Consider the following 17,393-nt stretch of genomic DNA (forward strand, 5'->3'; position numbering starts at 1 on the left):
AGGAGACGCCTTCCAGTTCAAATGGACTCAAGGCCTCCTGTACGCCTTTCCTCTGTTCCCTCTGATCACAAGGGTCTTCTCGAAAATGTTGGCCGACCACATGGACGCAATCCTGGTAACGCCGTGGTGGCCCAGACAGCCCTGGTTCGCTCCGCTCCTACAACGGGCGCAGGACCATCTCCGCCTCAAGCACCGGCCCGACCTGCTCTCGCTCCACGACGGGCTAATTCACCATCCCGAGATACAATCCCTCCCATTGGTAGCATGGAGGATCCGTTCCTGAGGACACTTCCATCCAGTGTTCAGGACATCATCATGGCAGCACAAAAACCATCCACACAGAGAGAGGTCCTATGCCTACAAATGGGATAGGTTCTTAACCTTTCTGCAAGCAAGGGACATTCCACCATCCCGTGTCTCCATCCCTGTAGTTCTGGACTTTTTCATGACCTTAGCGGACACAGGTCTCTCCTTGAGTTCTATCAAATGCTACCTGTCCGCCATTTCATCTCACTACTTGTTTCACGACTAGCCCTCTCTCTTTGGGGATCCTCTCGTAAAGAGGTTCCTTAGGGGATTCAACAATTTGCACCCACCGATTCTAGACCCTACACCACAGTGGAGTCTAGATACCGTCCTGGCACAGTTGGTGTCCAAGCCCTTTGAACCCTTAGCTACCACGGATCTGAGACTCCTGACTTGGAAGACGGCCTTCCTGGTAGCTATAACGTCAGCCCGCCGAGCTGGTGAACTGTGTGCTCTGAGGATGGACCAACCCTTCCTCCATTTCCATAAGGACAAGGTGGTGCTCCGTACAGACATTACTTTCTTGCCAAAGGTAGTGTCTGCTTTCCACATCAACCAGGAGTCAGGACATTGTTTTGCCGACTCTGGCTCCTAATCTGACCACAGACTCTGAGCGTCAGCTCCATGCTCTGGATGTCCGCAAGGCGCTGGCGTTCTATCTGGACAGGACATCTGCTTCCAGGCGTTCGGAGATACTTTTTGTGTGCTACTCCGAAGCCAAGAAGGGGCTGCCGGTATCACCGCAGAGGTTCTCCAAGTGGGTGGTCAGTACCATACACCTCTGCTACGAACTGGCTAGAAAGCCTCTCCCAGGTCGGGTTAGGGCCCATGCAACTAGGGCGGTAGCTGCATCCTTGGCCTTTTTGACGGGGATTCCCCTTGAGGATGTGTGTAAGGCAGCTGTCTGGTCTCAACCATTGACATTCATTAGACATTACAGGCTGGATGCAAGGGCCAGGCATGATGCAGCTTTTGGGAGGGCAGTGTTACTCTCTGCCATGCATTAGACCTGTTGCACTGTTAATAAATAACACAGTTGTTTGATTTATATACTTTATTGATTATGTCATTTATTGCTTATTGACACTCCCTCCTCCACTGACTATAGCTCGCTAGTCTAAACCCATTTGTGTGATTCGCAGAGACCACGAAGAAGAAGAACAGGTTGCTCACCTGTAACTGTGTTTCTTCGAGTGGTCATCTGCGAATTCACACAAACCCGCCCATCCATCCCCTCAGTGTCTGCTCATTTGACAACGCTTGTTGCCGCGCTTAGCGGCTCATTCGGAACTGAAGAGGAGCGGGCCACCAGGGGCCTTATATATGGGTGGGCGGAGCTACCGCCAAAAAGTTGCAGAAAGATACATTACTTTCTGCCTAGAGATTCTAGAAGTTTCCGAAGATTGCTGCGCAGGCGCAGAATAAACCCATTTGTGTGAATTTGCAGATGACCACTCGAAGAAACACAGTTACAGGTGAGCAACCTGTTCATCTCAAGACTATACAAAGCATGGTAGTCTGCTCAAAAGCCCACAGGACCTAGAATATTACAGAGTCATTGGTTTGCTAGGTCTCAACCGTAATTAATTATAGTGCTTTCTAAATGAATTGCAAATTGGAACTGTAACTAATTCAGGATTGAATTCTAACTCCTTGTCAAAATATGTTACAAGCTAAGGAAAATTCTGTGTTACAAATGAATTTCCCCATAACAGTGTTTAAAACATCCGCGTAATACAAATTTTCTTAATCACAGTATTGCTAGTTATTTGTTTGAGACTTAGGGAGCTGGATATGTTTAGCCTGGAGAAGAGATGGTTAAGGGGTGATATGATAGCCCTGTTTAAGTATTTGAAGAGGTGTCACATTGAGGAGGGACCAAGCTTGTTTTCTGCTGCTCCAGAGACTAGAACACGGAACAATATATGCAACCTATTTGAAAGTGGAACACACTCCCTTGGAGGGTGTTGGAGTCTCCTTCTTTGGAGGTCTTTAAGCAGAAGCTAGATGGCCATCTGTCAGGTGTGCTTTGATAGTGATTTCCTGCATGGCAGGGGGTTGCACTGGATGGCCCTTGTGGTCTATGATTCTATGATTATATGACTGTTTCCAATGATTTTGTGAATATGCTCCAGATACATGATTTAAAATATGTGACAGAACATTTTCTAGGAGTCCAAGTAGACCTCAAGTTGAACATAAGTCAACATTGTGATGCGGCATTTAAAAAGGCAATGCAATTTTAGGCTACATCAATAATACTATAGGGTCTAGATCAAGAGAAGTAATAGTGCCACTGTAATTCTGCTTTCGTCAGGCCCCACCTGGAATATTGTGACCAATTCTGGGCAGCACAGTTAAAAAAGGACATTGAGAAACTGGATTGTGTCCAGAGGAGGACAATTAAAATGGTGAAGGGTCTTGAAACCATGCCCTATGAGGAACGACTTAGGGAACTGGGGATGTTTAGCCTGGTGAAGAGAAGGTTAAGAGGTGATATGATAGCCCTGTTTAAATATTTAAAGGGATGTCATATTGAAGAGGGAGCAAGCTTGTTTTCTGCTCCTCCAGATAATAGAACCTGGAACAATGGATGCAAACTGCAGAAAAAGAGAGTCCACCTCAACATTAGGAGGAACTTAGGAGGACAGTAAGGGCTGTTCTACAGTGGAACACACTCCCTTGGAGTGTGATGGAGTCTCCTTCCTTAGAGGTCTTTAAACAGAGCCTGGATGGCTATCTGTTGGGGATGCTTTGACGGAGAGTCCCTGCATGGCAGAATGGGTTGGACTGGATGGCCCTTGTGGTTTCTTCCAACTCTATGATTTTATGTGACTATTTGTCCAGTAGTATCAGATTTTCTGGGAACATTTTTACCTCCTTCTTTGGGACAGTCACCCATATAAATAATATCTGGGTATGCATGGCTGCTGCCATTACCTAGCACATCATGCAAAATATACGATGTTTTGCACACTAGTGTTTGCTCTAGAACATCCACAAATTTTCAAAGGCTGATGTACTTTCTTTGGGAGCCCTTGGCCATTATATGTTGTCTGATCTGTGTACCTAAGTGTTTCAGATATGTATGTATTGCAGGAGATTTCCTGGAAAACCTGTATGCTGCAAAAACACAGTGTTTGCTACATAATGTGCAGCCTCTTTCAGTATTTTTTTTAAAATGGCAGTGACTGCTTCTCCCATCACAAACATTCTTGGGAGCATCAGTACTTTGAAGTCAGGAGTTTCGTTTCTGGAAATAATATTGACATGAAGTTCCTAGGCTTATTCTACTCACATTATTTTCCAAATATAGAAAATTTAGGAGAACCCTACTCTAATTAATAATTTGATTACAGGAAGCATCTCACTTTTGGTGTGCAGGTATGTATTGGGAAGAGAAAAGAATACTGCCATTAATTTCACAAGATGTGATATCAAGGCCAAAGTTTTAAGGCTGTCTGGTTAAATCTCAAAACTGAGCCATTATCTATTGATTTGATTTAAGAAAAAGGAAAATAAAAGTATTTGTATATTTTAGCATATAAATGTAGTCTACTAATCAATCAGAAGTTACGGCTTTTAAACAAAAAATAATTTCTTGTATTTTACTGCCCATGCATTTTGTTAAATCTTTTGTTGGAGTTAAAGGATTGTAATTTGAAGGTTCTATGAAATAAGTGTTTCACCCTATCATTTGACTCAATGGTAGGTTGTCATGGAGCTTAAATAAGTCTTATAGGTTTAAAATCCAGAACAGAGAGTTTTAGATTTAGAAAGCTAAAGCTTTTAATGCTTCATACTGTGCTAACATGCCACTTTGTTATTATCTGGTTAGTATAGTTATTTTTACTGTGAAAGTGAATTTTATGTGGAATAGAAGAGGGAAAAGTCAGAACCACAAGATCAGCACCCATATGCATTTCAAGTTAGTTGCTCTTTTACAGCACATCTAAAACCAAACCCAGCCATTTTGCTGGTTAATGGAGCAGCAAACAGGATGACTTACTCACCCAAGTCAGGATGCATTGTACAGAAAGGCAGTTGAGTTTGGGCATGGACAACCAAAAATCCCACAAGCACTTCACCCCATCTCTAGCAGTAAAACAAAGTAAATGGCTAGCAATTTGGTGGCCTTTCAGGATGTTCAAAATCATCTGCCTAATATTAGAACTTCACCAGCACGTGCCATATTGTCTTTTCCCTTTTTCTACTGTGTATTTTTTGGTGTTTTTAATGGTTTGCATTTTAATAATAAAGGGTGACTTTTAGTATTGCATTTACAAATTCATAATCTAGCATTATGGACCCGTAACTGCTCTGTATTCAGTGAGAGAACATACTCTTACTGTCAACCTATGTAAATGCCAACCTAATCTGCAATAAGTGACAGCCACCAGATCAGCTGAAGAAGGTTCCTTAAGGTACTGTCAGGCGCACAAAAGATGATGTTTCCACACCCCCACACCAGTGAGTAAAGATGCAACAATCAAAAGCAATATCATTATCACAAGTCCTTCTCACAGCTTTACTCAATGGCAGGAGGCAGGGGAAACATCCTCCTCTTTGTGGTTCAGTGAGGTGCTGAATGGAACTCTTCTGCTCTATCCAGCCATGGGCGTCACTAGGGAGGTAAAAGGGGGTGCAGACAGCACCAGGTGACACTTTAAGGAGATGTGGCACCAGTGCTTCCCAAACATCTGCCTTTGGGCAGAAACAGGCTGTGGCATTTGCCTAAATACTTTACCTTTAAAACACTGAAGAGATGGTATGAGTGAGGCAAGGATCAGCGGGAGGCGAAAATAGAGACCCCAGCTATTTCAAATAAATTTTTAATTTAAAAAAATAATCTGTCTTTTTGAATTTTCTTTAAAAATATGACATCTTACCAATTTTTACTTTAACCACATGAAACTATGTACATATAAATACATTTGGGTTGCACATATGATATTGTAATTTAAAGGTATAATTTTAATTTTGTTAGTTGTTTTGGTCACAACTGTTACAATTGCTTTCAGTGAGATACAGGAATTATGATTTATGAGTAACATTAGTACAAAAAACACTCCTAAGGAATCAGTATAGTGTGGTATGTGAGGAGGTCAATGCAGGGTGTGTGTGACACCATGAATTATTGCATCAGGGGATGCCAATCCTAGTGACACCGAATCCAGTTGCTTGTTTTTAAGGTGGGCTGGGAGAGGGGGATCCAGCCAAGAGCCATTACTTAGGTCCAAAACACACTGCAAAAATAATCCAGTTTAAGACCGTTTTAACTGTCCTGGCTCAATGCTAGGGAATTCTGGGAACTGTAGTTTTGTGAGACATTTAGCCTGCAGAGGAGTTTATTGCACAGGCCCTAGAACAGGCCTGTGGCGTTACAAAAGGGGGCACAGAACACATCTTAGCGCACAGGAGAACGCTGCCGCAGGACATTCCCATTGCATTCCACATCTGTCCCAGAGGGGGCGATTTTTGACAACGCTTTTGAACAGTTCTCAAAAATCGCTTCCTCTGGGACAGATGTGGAACGCAACAGGAATGTCCTGCAGCAGTGTTCTCCTGTGCACTAAGATGCGTTCTGTCCTGCCTCCCCAGTAAAGTAACCTAAGATTGAAAGGTGGGATGTAAATATTTTAATAAATCAATAAATACATGTGTTCTGACTTAGCAGAACTGTAAACTTGTGCATAGATGCTGAAAGAGGAAAAATAGTATTTGGAGGGGTTTTTTAAGAAATATTTTAACATAGTTATAAAAATAAGCTCTCATAGTACCTGACAAAATAATGGTTATATTACTCTTACATTGAACCTGAACTAATAGTCATACCCTCCCAACTGTCCTGATTTGGCAGGAACAGTTCCATTTAATCCTCTTCCATCCCATTATTTCATCTTTTTTATAAAATATCCCACTTATCTCTCTCCTTTCCACTTCTCTCCTTTGTCCTCAGTTTCTTTGAGTTGCTGCAAACTGACTTCAAAAAACAAAAGTAGTTTGCACTCAGGTCAACTCAGCAGAGTGGAGGAAATGGAAAGAAACAAGGAGAATCTTGCTCTTCACAGTAGGCTCAGGGAGAAGCAAACTGTTGTAACCTCTCCTAGTTTGTGTGTTCCTCCTTATTAATAACATTTGCCATCTTGGTGACATTCTGAAGTTGTTTGGTGACATGTGTCCCGGTTTTCATCTGTGAAATGTTGCAGGTTATGGAATAGGCTACAGTCCTGACACTCTTACTTGGTAAACTTTCTGAACACAGTGGGACAACATTTGAATAGAGAAGTACTTAGGATTGTGCTTAAGAGCAGCCTCAAGTATAAAGAGCTGTTCATTAAGAGCCGTAGAATTGCTAGCCTCCTGGCTGCTCTGGTTTATGGAATTTGGGTAACCCATGTTCAAGCTCATACCATATGAAATGTAACTTGATTCAGGAAGGTATTTTAGAGACAGGATTTGAACAACTGTGCTATGCTTTTAAGAAACTATCATGCAGTCAGATGTATTTTCAGTAAAGAGCCAAGATACAATGGTACTCCTGTTTTTCTGGGTCTTTCTTTCTCTGATTAACCAGCTTGTACAAGTAACTGAATGTATAATACTTAAGTCTGGGTGTAGTGTGCTTGCTGCTTTAGCTTGTTGTCAACAAGATTAGTCTGCAAACTTGCTAGACATTTTGTCTTGTATTAATGGGAAGAATAGGCTTACCTTACATAATCCGGATATTCTGGTTTATTTCAACACTAGATTTGAGACATATTTGTTTAAAGCAGAAAAGGGCGATTATAAGCCTTCCTGCTTTTGTTGGTATTACTCACTGAAGCTGTCATCATTCAGAAATATACAAATTAAGGGTCACATTGATTTGATTTCCCAAGACACCTCTATCTTTCAAACATATTCTTACCAAGTACCAAGGCTGTATTTCTCTCTCTCTCTCTAATATCTTTTTTAAATTTTACAATCAGATTTTTTCTAATTTTTAAAGGGACTTAAAAATGAAACCAGCATTTTCAAAACTTTCTGCCTCTGGCTGTGTTGTTCAGCCCTTAAAAATGTTCAAATACTTTCCACTGGGTTTGTCTGTAAAGCAGTTCTTTCCGTTGGTTGTTAATTTTGGCATGTTATGTGTAAATAGTAAAGTATCCAGGTGTGCTTGGTTCCTAGTAATTCCATTTTCAGGTCCAGGTCTTCAGATCTTAATTAAAAGCAGAAAATATTTCAGTTATGTTATTTGAGCCTCATTCTCGCACACACATACCCCTATCAAGTGCCACTTTCAGGTTTGTTCCATAATTTCCTGGTGAACACAAAATACAAACTATGCATAAGGAATGCAAATTAATTTCTTTATCAATGAATACCAGGTGCTGTAGGCTATATTTCAGAGGAAGGAACTTGCAAAACCACTTCTGAGAATTTCTTGCCTAAGAAAACCTTATGAAATTCATGGGGTCACCATATGTCGACAGGTGACTTGAAAACACATAGAATATAGTGACTTGAAGACACATAGAATATAATATTTATATAAAGGACAGTGTTTTGTAGTGCTCATGTACGCAAGAGCAAATACTCATGTACCCAAGGGCCAAACTAAATGAAATCCTAGGACATCCATGATCAGTCAAGAAGGGGGTGAGTAAGAACTGAAGAGTGGTGATGGGAATGGGAGTTCTACATAAATTTTTATTGTCTCTGTCTAAATCCCTTCCCTAAACTGCCCACAAAGCTGTTATTTGTCCAGCAGGGGAAACCATATAGATGTTGTGGCGGGGGGGGGGGGCAGGCCAACAGAAATTGTTATAGTTTTACCATCTCTGGCACCACTCTGCTAATCTTAGCTCTAACCTCAGTCCTTCATAGCTTTGAGTTTAAAGATAGAACATTGCAGATTTCCCACTGTCAGATTTTCCACTATCCTTCATAAATAGTCTTTATGTTGTCCAGCCTTCATGAACAGGAAACCATGCCCTATGAGGAACGACTTAGGGAGCTGGGGATGTTTAGCCTGGAGAAAAGAAGGTTAAGAGGTGATATGATCGCCCTGTTTAAATATTTGAAGGGATGTCATATTGAAGAGGGAGCAAGCTTGTTTTATGCTGCTCCAGAGAACAGGACCCGGAACAATGGATGCAAGCTGCAGGAAAAGAGATTCCACCTGAACATTAGGAGGAACTTCCTGACAGTTAGGGCTGTTCGACAATGGAATGCACTCCCTCGGAGGGTGATAGAGACCTTCCTTGGAGGTCTTTAAACAGAGGCTGGATGGCCATCTGTCAGGGATGCTTTGATTTGGATTTCCTGCATGGCAGGGGGTTGGACTGGATGGCCCTAGTGGTCTCTTCCAACTCTATGATTCTAGGTAAAATATTTATATCATACTTTATACATTATCAGGGTTACCAGATGTCATAATTGCAAAGAAGGATAAGGCACCATAAAATGAAGGGCATTCAAGAAAAATATAGGACATTATGAAATTAAAACACAAATATAAATATAAATTCATGTTTTTTAGTCACACTCAAAATTAAGGACATTTTTTCAATTCTTCCTGGACAGAAGATTGAAATGTAGAACATGGCCTGGAAAAGGAGGATTTCTGGTCACCCTGTACCTTATACATGCTATTTCTTCATGGAGGTTAAGAATGAAAGTATGAAAGAAATTATAATGTGCAAAGTGGATTTGAATCTTTGCACAAAATATATATTTGTTCAGAACTGTGGCTTTTTACAGTAAATAATGTGTTTTTGTTATGTCATGCTTCTTCCAGATTTTCACTTCCCATGGACCAACAGTAATTATGCCAACTTGGTTCTGTTCCCGAGAATGGTTTTGCCATGTGGGCAGATTTGATGAAGGGGGAAAGGTGAGTACTGTGGCTAGGATATAACTTTAAGCATGCTGTAATACCTTAAAGGTAGCAGATCCCTTCTCATCTTGGAAGCTAAGTAGAGTCAGCCCTGGTTAGTACTTGGATGGGACACTGAGAAGAAATACCAGATACTGGAACTGGCAAAACCATATCTGAGTATTCCTTGCCTAAGAAAACCCTATGATATTCATGGAGTCACCATGCGCTGATAAACAACTTGAAGGCAGATATACACACACAATGGTCTTACCAAGATGTTCGTACAATTCATATAATTCCTAAAAACAGCTGATATTCTTCACTGAAAGGAGAATCCAGATTTTATACCATGGCAGAACTTCTTGAATAGGGATAGCTTGGCCACCAGATATTAATAACCTCAGGATTATACCTTTGCAATTTGTTGTGCACCATTAAAACTAATCTGAAAGCTCTAGTTGATACAGAATGTTTTGGTTAGGTTTAGGAGCTGGTAACTTACCAGTAGTGCAAAATCACCTCTTTGAAGGAACTGCACTGGCTGCCATTTTGATATTGGGCTAGGTTTAATAATTGGTTGGTAGTATATAGCATCTGAAATAACTTGACATGTCATTATCTGAGAGACCATCTTCTCCCTTTTAGAGCCATTTGGGGCTTAGGGTTATTTGAAGAATTCATTCTGGTTGTGCTGTCTTCTACTGAGGTCTGTTGTGAGATCATCCAGAAAAGGACATTAAGTGTAACGGCATTCTTTCTATAAAATCCTCTTTCCTCTAACATCAAATACACTCCCAGCAATTCTTATTTTTAGGTTCACGTTGAAGACTTGCCTATTTTTGCAAGCCTTTCTGTTGTAGGTCAGCCTTTACTATCTGTTTTATAGATTATATAAATGTTTCTACTCTATTTTTGATTATAGTTATACATTACTTTGAAATCTTCAGGTGATGGCTTATAAATATCTGTAAGCAAATAAATAAGATACCACCTGACTTACCTATCATAATGGCCACTATTTATTTATTTATTGGATTTGTATGGCATTTTTCTCCAAGTGTGGGACTCAAGGCAGTTCACAAACAATAAAACAAAATGAGCTGAAAACACAACAGTAAATTTAAAATGCAGTTAAAAGAGGAGGCTCCAACCTGCCAAGGATTTTCTTTGGTTAGACTTGCAATTGCTATTATCAAATACGTTTATCTCAGTCTTCATGAGGGGCAGCCCATCTGTGGCCAGATCATGGTCCAGGAAGACAAATCTCTTCTATACACCATCTACATAGCCAGTTACTTACTTTAATTATCTTCCTTTCCCTGTGTATTCCTCTATCCTTCACTGGCTAAATTGACAAAAATACCCCTCTGCCTCAAACCCCTTCAGATTTCTGTCCAAAGCTTTATAGAGGTGATCTTCCCATGCCTTTGGTACCCACATGATTTGGAGATAGGGGTAATGATCTCTGTTCTTGATAAGTTTTTGGCAAGTTGTCAGTGACATCTCTGATATGTGCCCCAGGAAGACAACACACTTCCTGATTCATCTTGTGTGGTGTCTCTATACCCCTGACTAATGAGTCCCCACTTGGCAACACTCTCCCCCGCTTTTGTTGTGGTTGGCTGTTACCTTGAGTCCTTCCTTGGTATATGGTATCCCTTGTTCCTGTTTCCAGTTTAAGCATCTTCATTGCTGCTGTCCTCCTGAAGATGTAGGATGCAGTTGCTCAGTTGGAGAGGTCCTGAATCCTTTCTGTATGGTCTGCTCTTGACAGTGATCCTCCAGGCTAGGCAGGGATCTGCACTCCCTGATGCTCACCATTACCATGCTGTATCTGCTCTGGCCTTGTTCTATGAGGGAAGGGGGTTTCTTAGTGGTGGTAAAAGAAATTGGGCTGAGAGGGAAAGGTGCATGAAAAACTCTTGGCCATGACAGTTGATTCTGCGAATTAGTCACCAGCCTCTTTTTGCAGCCCCTTTTTGTGTCCTCCAGAGGCCAAATTGGGACCGCAGCATGAGTCAGCCCCGATCTGCAATCTGTACAGCCCCTTAGAAAGGTTTTCACTGCACCAGTAAATGGTTATGGAGTTCCTGGCTCAGCAGTTTCTTCAGGTTCGATTCCAAGTGCTTCTCGACAAAGAACGTCATAAAAGCACCCATAGGCCAAAGGTTTGGGGGCTTTTCCCTGATAAAGGACCATATTTTATTTCTCCCAAATTCTCCATGGCAGATCAGGTTGGCTCTCAGTTTGGCAGCAGCTGAAGACATTTGTATTTAGGCAGGCTTGGGGGGGGGGGGTTAATTTTATTTATGTAGGATGGTGTACTGTTGTAATGCTTTAATAGTTTTTACTTTTTAAAGTGGTTTTAACTATGCCATTTTTAACTTATGTTTTAATGCTATTATTTATTTTTTATTTTTGTAGTTAATGTTTTAGTTTTATCTTTATTAATTATTATAAGCTAATTTGAATCCCATTTTTGGTAGAAAGGTGGGATATAAATCAAATAAATAAATAAATATTTTAAGCATTTTGAGACATGTCCCCTTTTTCTCTTGTGGATTCTAGTGGATGCTCTCCAGCTTTTGCTATTTTGTTAATAGTGAATTGACTTTTTAAAATAGGTAATGCCATTTATTTACAGACAGCCTTTCTGCTATTGAACACACAGTGGTTTCTACTGTAAAATAATGTCCTATAGAGAGCTATGATATGAAAGGAATAAAATGGGATGGGAAGGTAAAATGACAAATTCTTGTTTAAATTGTTATAATGACTCCTGAGAACATAAGAAATGTGTTTCCAAACTTTGTGGTAAACCTGTCTTTAACAAATTTGTCTGGTCTCTTTTTAAAATCATCTGCGCTAGAGGCCAACACCTAATGCAGATTCTGTTAGTTACCTATGTTATCATTTGAAGAAATACTGGTTAGAAAACCATTGAGGTATATGGTTCTGGAAAGGGAGGAACAAAATGTCAGTACAGTAGTTGGAGCCAGGAAGATACACAACCTGATACTGATACACAACCAAGTAGAATGACTGCTGATGGTAACGGTTACAGGAAAGGTGAAGCCAAATGGTAGTTGATCCCAACAAAGCTGATGATTCAGGTCTTGATATCAGTCCTTGAGTATAGCCAAGTAGAATATGACATCATTAGCATTATGCAGAACTGGGAAAAATACCTCTGTCGGCAATTACAGCATTACTTTAGTTCAGTACGTTAAAACAGGGCATGGACATAGTGTGCAGTGCAGTGTACAATCTACAGTGTTTGACTTTTCAGAAATTGCTTGCCTCTCTGGGACAAAGGAATGCTGTATTATGGTCTCATCCCTGTCTTCTGGGAAAGATTTGGGGAAATAACTGTAATTCAGTGCTAGAGTACTAAGCTTGTATGGCGTAGGTCCTGAGTTCAGCTCCCAGCATCTCCAGGTAGTTCTGGGAAAAGTCTGCCTGAAACCCAAAATATCTGCTGCCAATCGGTGTTGAAAGTAATGGTCTGTAAACAAATGTGTGGTCTGATTCAGTTTAAAGCAGTGTCCTCTGTTTCTAAGACTAAGAAGAGCATACCACTTCAGCAAAAAAGATATCATAATAAAGGAACTGGTCAGATTTACCATATGCCATCTTAAGAAGTTATTTCCCTTCCCTCTTTTTGTGTCTAGTAGAGTAATTTGTAGGTGTCATGTTGCTGCCAATAAATACAGAAACAGACTGAAATGTCTATGTTACAGTATTTCCATCTGCCAAACAATCTCCATAGCAGCAACCTGCTTTTCTCATTTGTGACTAAATCTGTACACCTGCTCTTCAAATGTTGGAATACAAAGCATACACCAGAGACATGAGTTAAAGATTGTATTACATAATGCACTTAGAATGTACAATCAAAAGATGTTTTTTGATAGCATCTTTTCTGTCTTTTTTTAAGCAGTAGAGGAGTGTTCTGTACTGCATGTCCATGTGAAATATGTCTCAATGTTGCTTTAACTGGAGTGGTTTTGTAGCTCCTTAAAAACCAATACCTTTATTGTGGGATAAGCTGTCATGGGCCAATTATGTGGGTTGTGGTCCACAAATGTAAATGCAATAAATGCATTTATTAATGCATAAGTCTTTAAAGAGCTCTTGTTTGTGTCCCAAACTTCTATCTCTTTGAACTGGTTAAGTATTTCAGTGGAAATTTTCTCTGTATCTTCATGGAAGGTTGGAGATTCCATATAAATGACAAGGTCCTTTTACTAATTTTCCTGTGGGAGTTTACCAGAGGAAGGAGTTGTGCCTTTGCACAGTGGATGTGATTGAGAAAACACAGCTTTCACAGCATAGGAATTGTGAAGAGTGTATGTTATATGATCTTGACTTTTTCTAGTCCAGGCCTACTTGGCAAAAACAGGTAAATTCCAGGAGAGCTTTATAATATTGTAGCATCCCTTGGTGATTGTTGCCTTTTGTGACTTCTGTGCTATGCTGCTTTCTCATGAGAGTTTTTCTAGAGCAAGTTTCTGGTAAGGCTTTAAATATTCACAAAGTTTAAGGTGTCCAGGAGAAGTAGGCTTAGGGCTCTGAATAAATTTTCCTTCTTTCCATAACTAGTAGAAAGACAGTAGAAGTAGCAGAAAGACAGTAACTTACGTGTCATAGACAAATAAATGCATCTTTGCATGATTGATATGAATTGCTGGATTCAAATTTTCTTGGTCCTGGATTTCTCCTGTTTTTATACATAATATGAGGAAACCCTGATTATAGTAGAGACTCTGCAAAACAAAGCAGGACAGAATGAAGAGACGGCAGTAATTTCTGAACTGTGTGCATTGTGCTGTAAGAAATATGTAAGTGGTGTTTACGTATGTGTCCACATGCCTAAGCAGAGAAGAGACTGCCCACATCATCTCCAAAGGATCCATTTTCTTGACTTGCATCCCACTAGTCAGACTCTATTAGTTATTGGGTAATTCAGTTGTTACTTATGGAGAGGCTCAGAGAAGTGATCAGTGGGTCACTCTCAGAGAAGGCTGCCCATGTTGTCTACATTTGAGTCACTGCTCTGAACCTGACTTCTTTTAGTCTAATCATATTACCTAGATTATCACCTCACATAGTCCCCCCCCCCCCCCGCCTCGGTTTTCTGGAGATTGTTGTTGGATATAGTTGCTGTTCTAAGTTTTGTCTCTAGCTTGGACATTTTTTCTCTTTGCACACTGTGAATGTTAACCATGTCACTTTTTAAAGGGACTGAGGTAAGAGCAATTTTTAGTTAATCCCAGGAAGAATAGTGCAGTGGAAGCTGATAGTTCTTTAAAATCAATTTGCCAGTGCTGAGTTTGTCCTTTCTTTTGTCCTTTCATTGGCTGTGACAAGACAAGACAACTGGAAAGAGAAAAACTACAGAATTAAAGTGCAGGATATACTTCACAAAGGATCATAGTAGGGATTATTTAGAATTCTTTGGAAGTTAGCAAATGAATGGCCTCACTTGAGTTTGTCAGAATGGGAGAGGTGAGTTGGGTTTAATTCTTTCTCTTTCTTTTTTGGGGAAAGCATGGAATGGAATAATGTTAGATTCAGCTTTGTGTGTTTTTTTAAAAATGAATTAAAGTTGTCAAATGATTTGTCAAGGACCTCTAGGGAAAAATCAAGACAAAATGCAGACACTGATATTCTTGGCACATCATGGGTAAAACTGAGCAGAGATCAGTACTTGCGTGTTGTCCAAGAAAGTAAGTGCTGGAGCCAAATAAATTAGGCTTATAAACCCCTTTAAAAGAAGGCTTCTTGACAGCATACCTTGATAGCATGTTACTAAGCACACTGAGGTAATTACCTCAATCCTATTACTGGGCTTTCACCCCTTCTATGTTTTAATTAACTCTTTCCATGTTTAGTGCAGCTAACATATTTCTATTTCAGGAGGGTAATCCTTCAACTTTATATCCCAAACAATGGAGCAATTATAACTTCGTCACAGATTTCCTGTTTTAGGATCGGGTCAGAATGATTTAAAGGCCTATTGGGACATGACCATGGGATTCAGTCACACGACCAGCAAGACACTTAACAGGATTTGTATAATTCTGGGGAAAGCTCTTTTTAACATGGTTGAGGTGTTAAAATTAATAAGTTGGGTTCTAACAGGTCCTCAAATATATCTCTAGCGATGGCTTAGGGAGAACATATATATGAAAAACTTTTTCACTGACTCACACACATGCAAACATAAGCACACAATGAAGATAATACCTTCATATTGTGTTTTTTTCAGGTGAAATAGATAATTACAGTGCGCCATTGGTATCCACTGGGGTTTGGTTCCAGGACCCCCTATGGTTACCAAATCCATGAATACTCAAGTTGCATTAAATGGTGTCCCTTGTAGAAAATGGCAAAATAAGGTTTGCTTTTTGGAATTTATTTGTTTTGAATGTATTTCCAAATCATGGATTCTTGAATCCATGGATAAAAAATCTGTTGATATGGAGGGCTGACAGTGGATGGAATTTGCACATATGAAACTATTGCTTTATGAGCCACCAAGATGAAGTCCTTGATCATCATGGCAGCATATTACTGTTGGAGGGACAGGATCATTTGGCTCAGAGATGGCCTAGATTTGAGATTTGTAGTGTTTTGTTTCAAAGTGAGCCAATTCTTTTCTAAGGTCAGATGTGCTTTCTGCCAGATACACACTGACCTATGCATCTCTTTTTCCAGTTCGCGTGCTGTTACTGTTTTTCAGGATTTTGCTGGGGCTCTGTAAACCACCTTTGAACCTTTGTACGAATTAATATTAGACTTGATTCTTTAATTCAGAGTCCAGTCCTATTCATGTTTATTTGGAAAGTACATCCCAGTAAGCATAGTGGGGTTTTTTCCATGAATAAATGTGCTTAGGACTGCAACTGTAGCATGTTAAAATGAACTTCCAGTTTGTAATGTCTAGCTTTTGAAATACTCTTGGTACATATCCAGTTCATGTGATGTTGTTTTCTGCTGTGCTAGACATTATTTGTTTTTCTCTTTCTTGCCTGATCAGTCTTGCTTATGAGCAGTCAAGAGGTTGTGTGTGTGTGTCAGGGACATGTTCTTGTCTCTATTGCTGCTGTAGCTTTCCTTGTGTAAACATGACAGCTGTATCTGTTGTTCAGTTGCAAAATCTTTAAATAAATGAATAACTAATAGGCTAAATACAAATGTGCAGGCTCCCATTATTTTCCCTTGCAGTTGCTCACATAACAAGGAGAGAAATGAGAGTTCTCCACCTGTTCCTGGTCACTATCACTGCCCCATCCCCAATTTCCTATTAAGTGCCCATTTTTATTAAGTACTAACATAGTTTTAGACACAGCACTTAGCTGTTTTCCAGCTCTGTTTTCTAAAGTGATTTTTAATTCCAGTGTTATAGCCACCAAACATGAACAGCAGAAAACTGTGGTGTCTGTTCATATTTTAAAGGCCAGAGCTGGGCTGATGGCTGTAATCTAATGCTGATGGGTTTCCTTCAACTGCTATATCTAGTTCTGGGATGGGGTGGGGAAATGACCGTGCTTTATAGCTTTATGTAAGAGTGTCCAGCATGTGTGAAAGTGATGGAATGATGTCACACTGGATAGACAATCTTATCAGTAATCCTAGAATCAATAATGATCGTGATAGTAATACTATTTCTATAACACTTCCATTTGTTCAAACTGCTTCATATACATTATTTAATGGATTCCTTGAAAGCAATCCCAAAAAGGCAAATCAGGATTATTTTGCATAGAGAACAGATTAGGGCTGAGTATGAGATTTGAACTGGGGACTTTCTGGTCCATAGCTTAGTATGTGCCATGCTATACTAGCTTTCTGGTAATCAAAGTCATTCTATGGAAATAATATGTCTTAATATAAATGCAAATCTAGATGGAAAATCCTGAGTTATCTTATCCTAAAATAGGAATCCCTGTGTCAGAGCATGACTACCAGAAACCTACCAGACTTTTTAGCTTGCAATACTGCAATCCGAGGCCTAAATTACACTGCTTTTTTAAAGCTAGAGTAAACCCATCAGTTCAACTGGATTTACCTATGGTGTTGACTCACTATTCAGCAATTGATCCAGTGAGTCTACTCTAAGATTAACTGACAGGACTCCAGACCAAGTGGCTAGTTAGGACAATTTCCCAAACATTTAATTCAACTGAAAAACCATTCCCGTTTTCCTAGTTCATGTAAA

At 40.0% G+C, this 17,393-nt stretch overlaps 1 protein-coding gene across 5 annotated transcripts in view; it reads left to right on the forward strand.

Moving 5' to 3' along the window:
* B3GNTL1 (UDP-GlcNAc:betaGal beta-1,3-N-acetylglucosaminyltransferase like 1) overlaps window positions 1-17,393 on the forward strand; it is a 325,750-nt gene that overhangs the window by 230,258 nt on the left and 78,099 nt on the right. For all 5 annotated transcript variants that reach the window (XR_006101818.1, XM_042448424.1, XM_042448423.1 and 2 more), the window contains one exon: window positions 9,089-9,184. Coding sequence is in view for 4 of the 5 variants with exons in the window: in XM_042448424.1 (XP_042304358.1) it covers window positions 9,089-9,184 (96 nt within the window). In the remaining variant the exon portion in view is untranslated. The remainder of the gene's footprint in view (window positions 1-9,088; window positions 9,185-17,393) is intronic.

This window comes from Sceloporus undulatus, chromosome 2, assembly GCF_019175285.1.
Source record: "Sceloporus undulatus isolate JIND9_A2432 ecotype Alabama chromosome 2, SceUnd_v1.1, whole genome shotgun sequence".
Classification (NCBI taxonomy): domain Eukaryota; kingdom Metazoa; phylum Chordata; class Lepidosauria; order Squamata; family Phrynosomatidae; genus Sceloporus; species Sceloporus undulatus.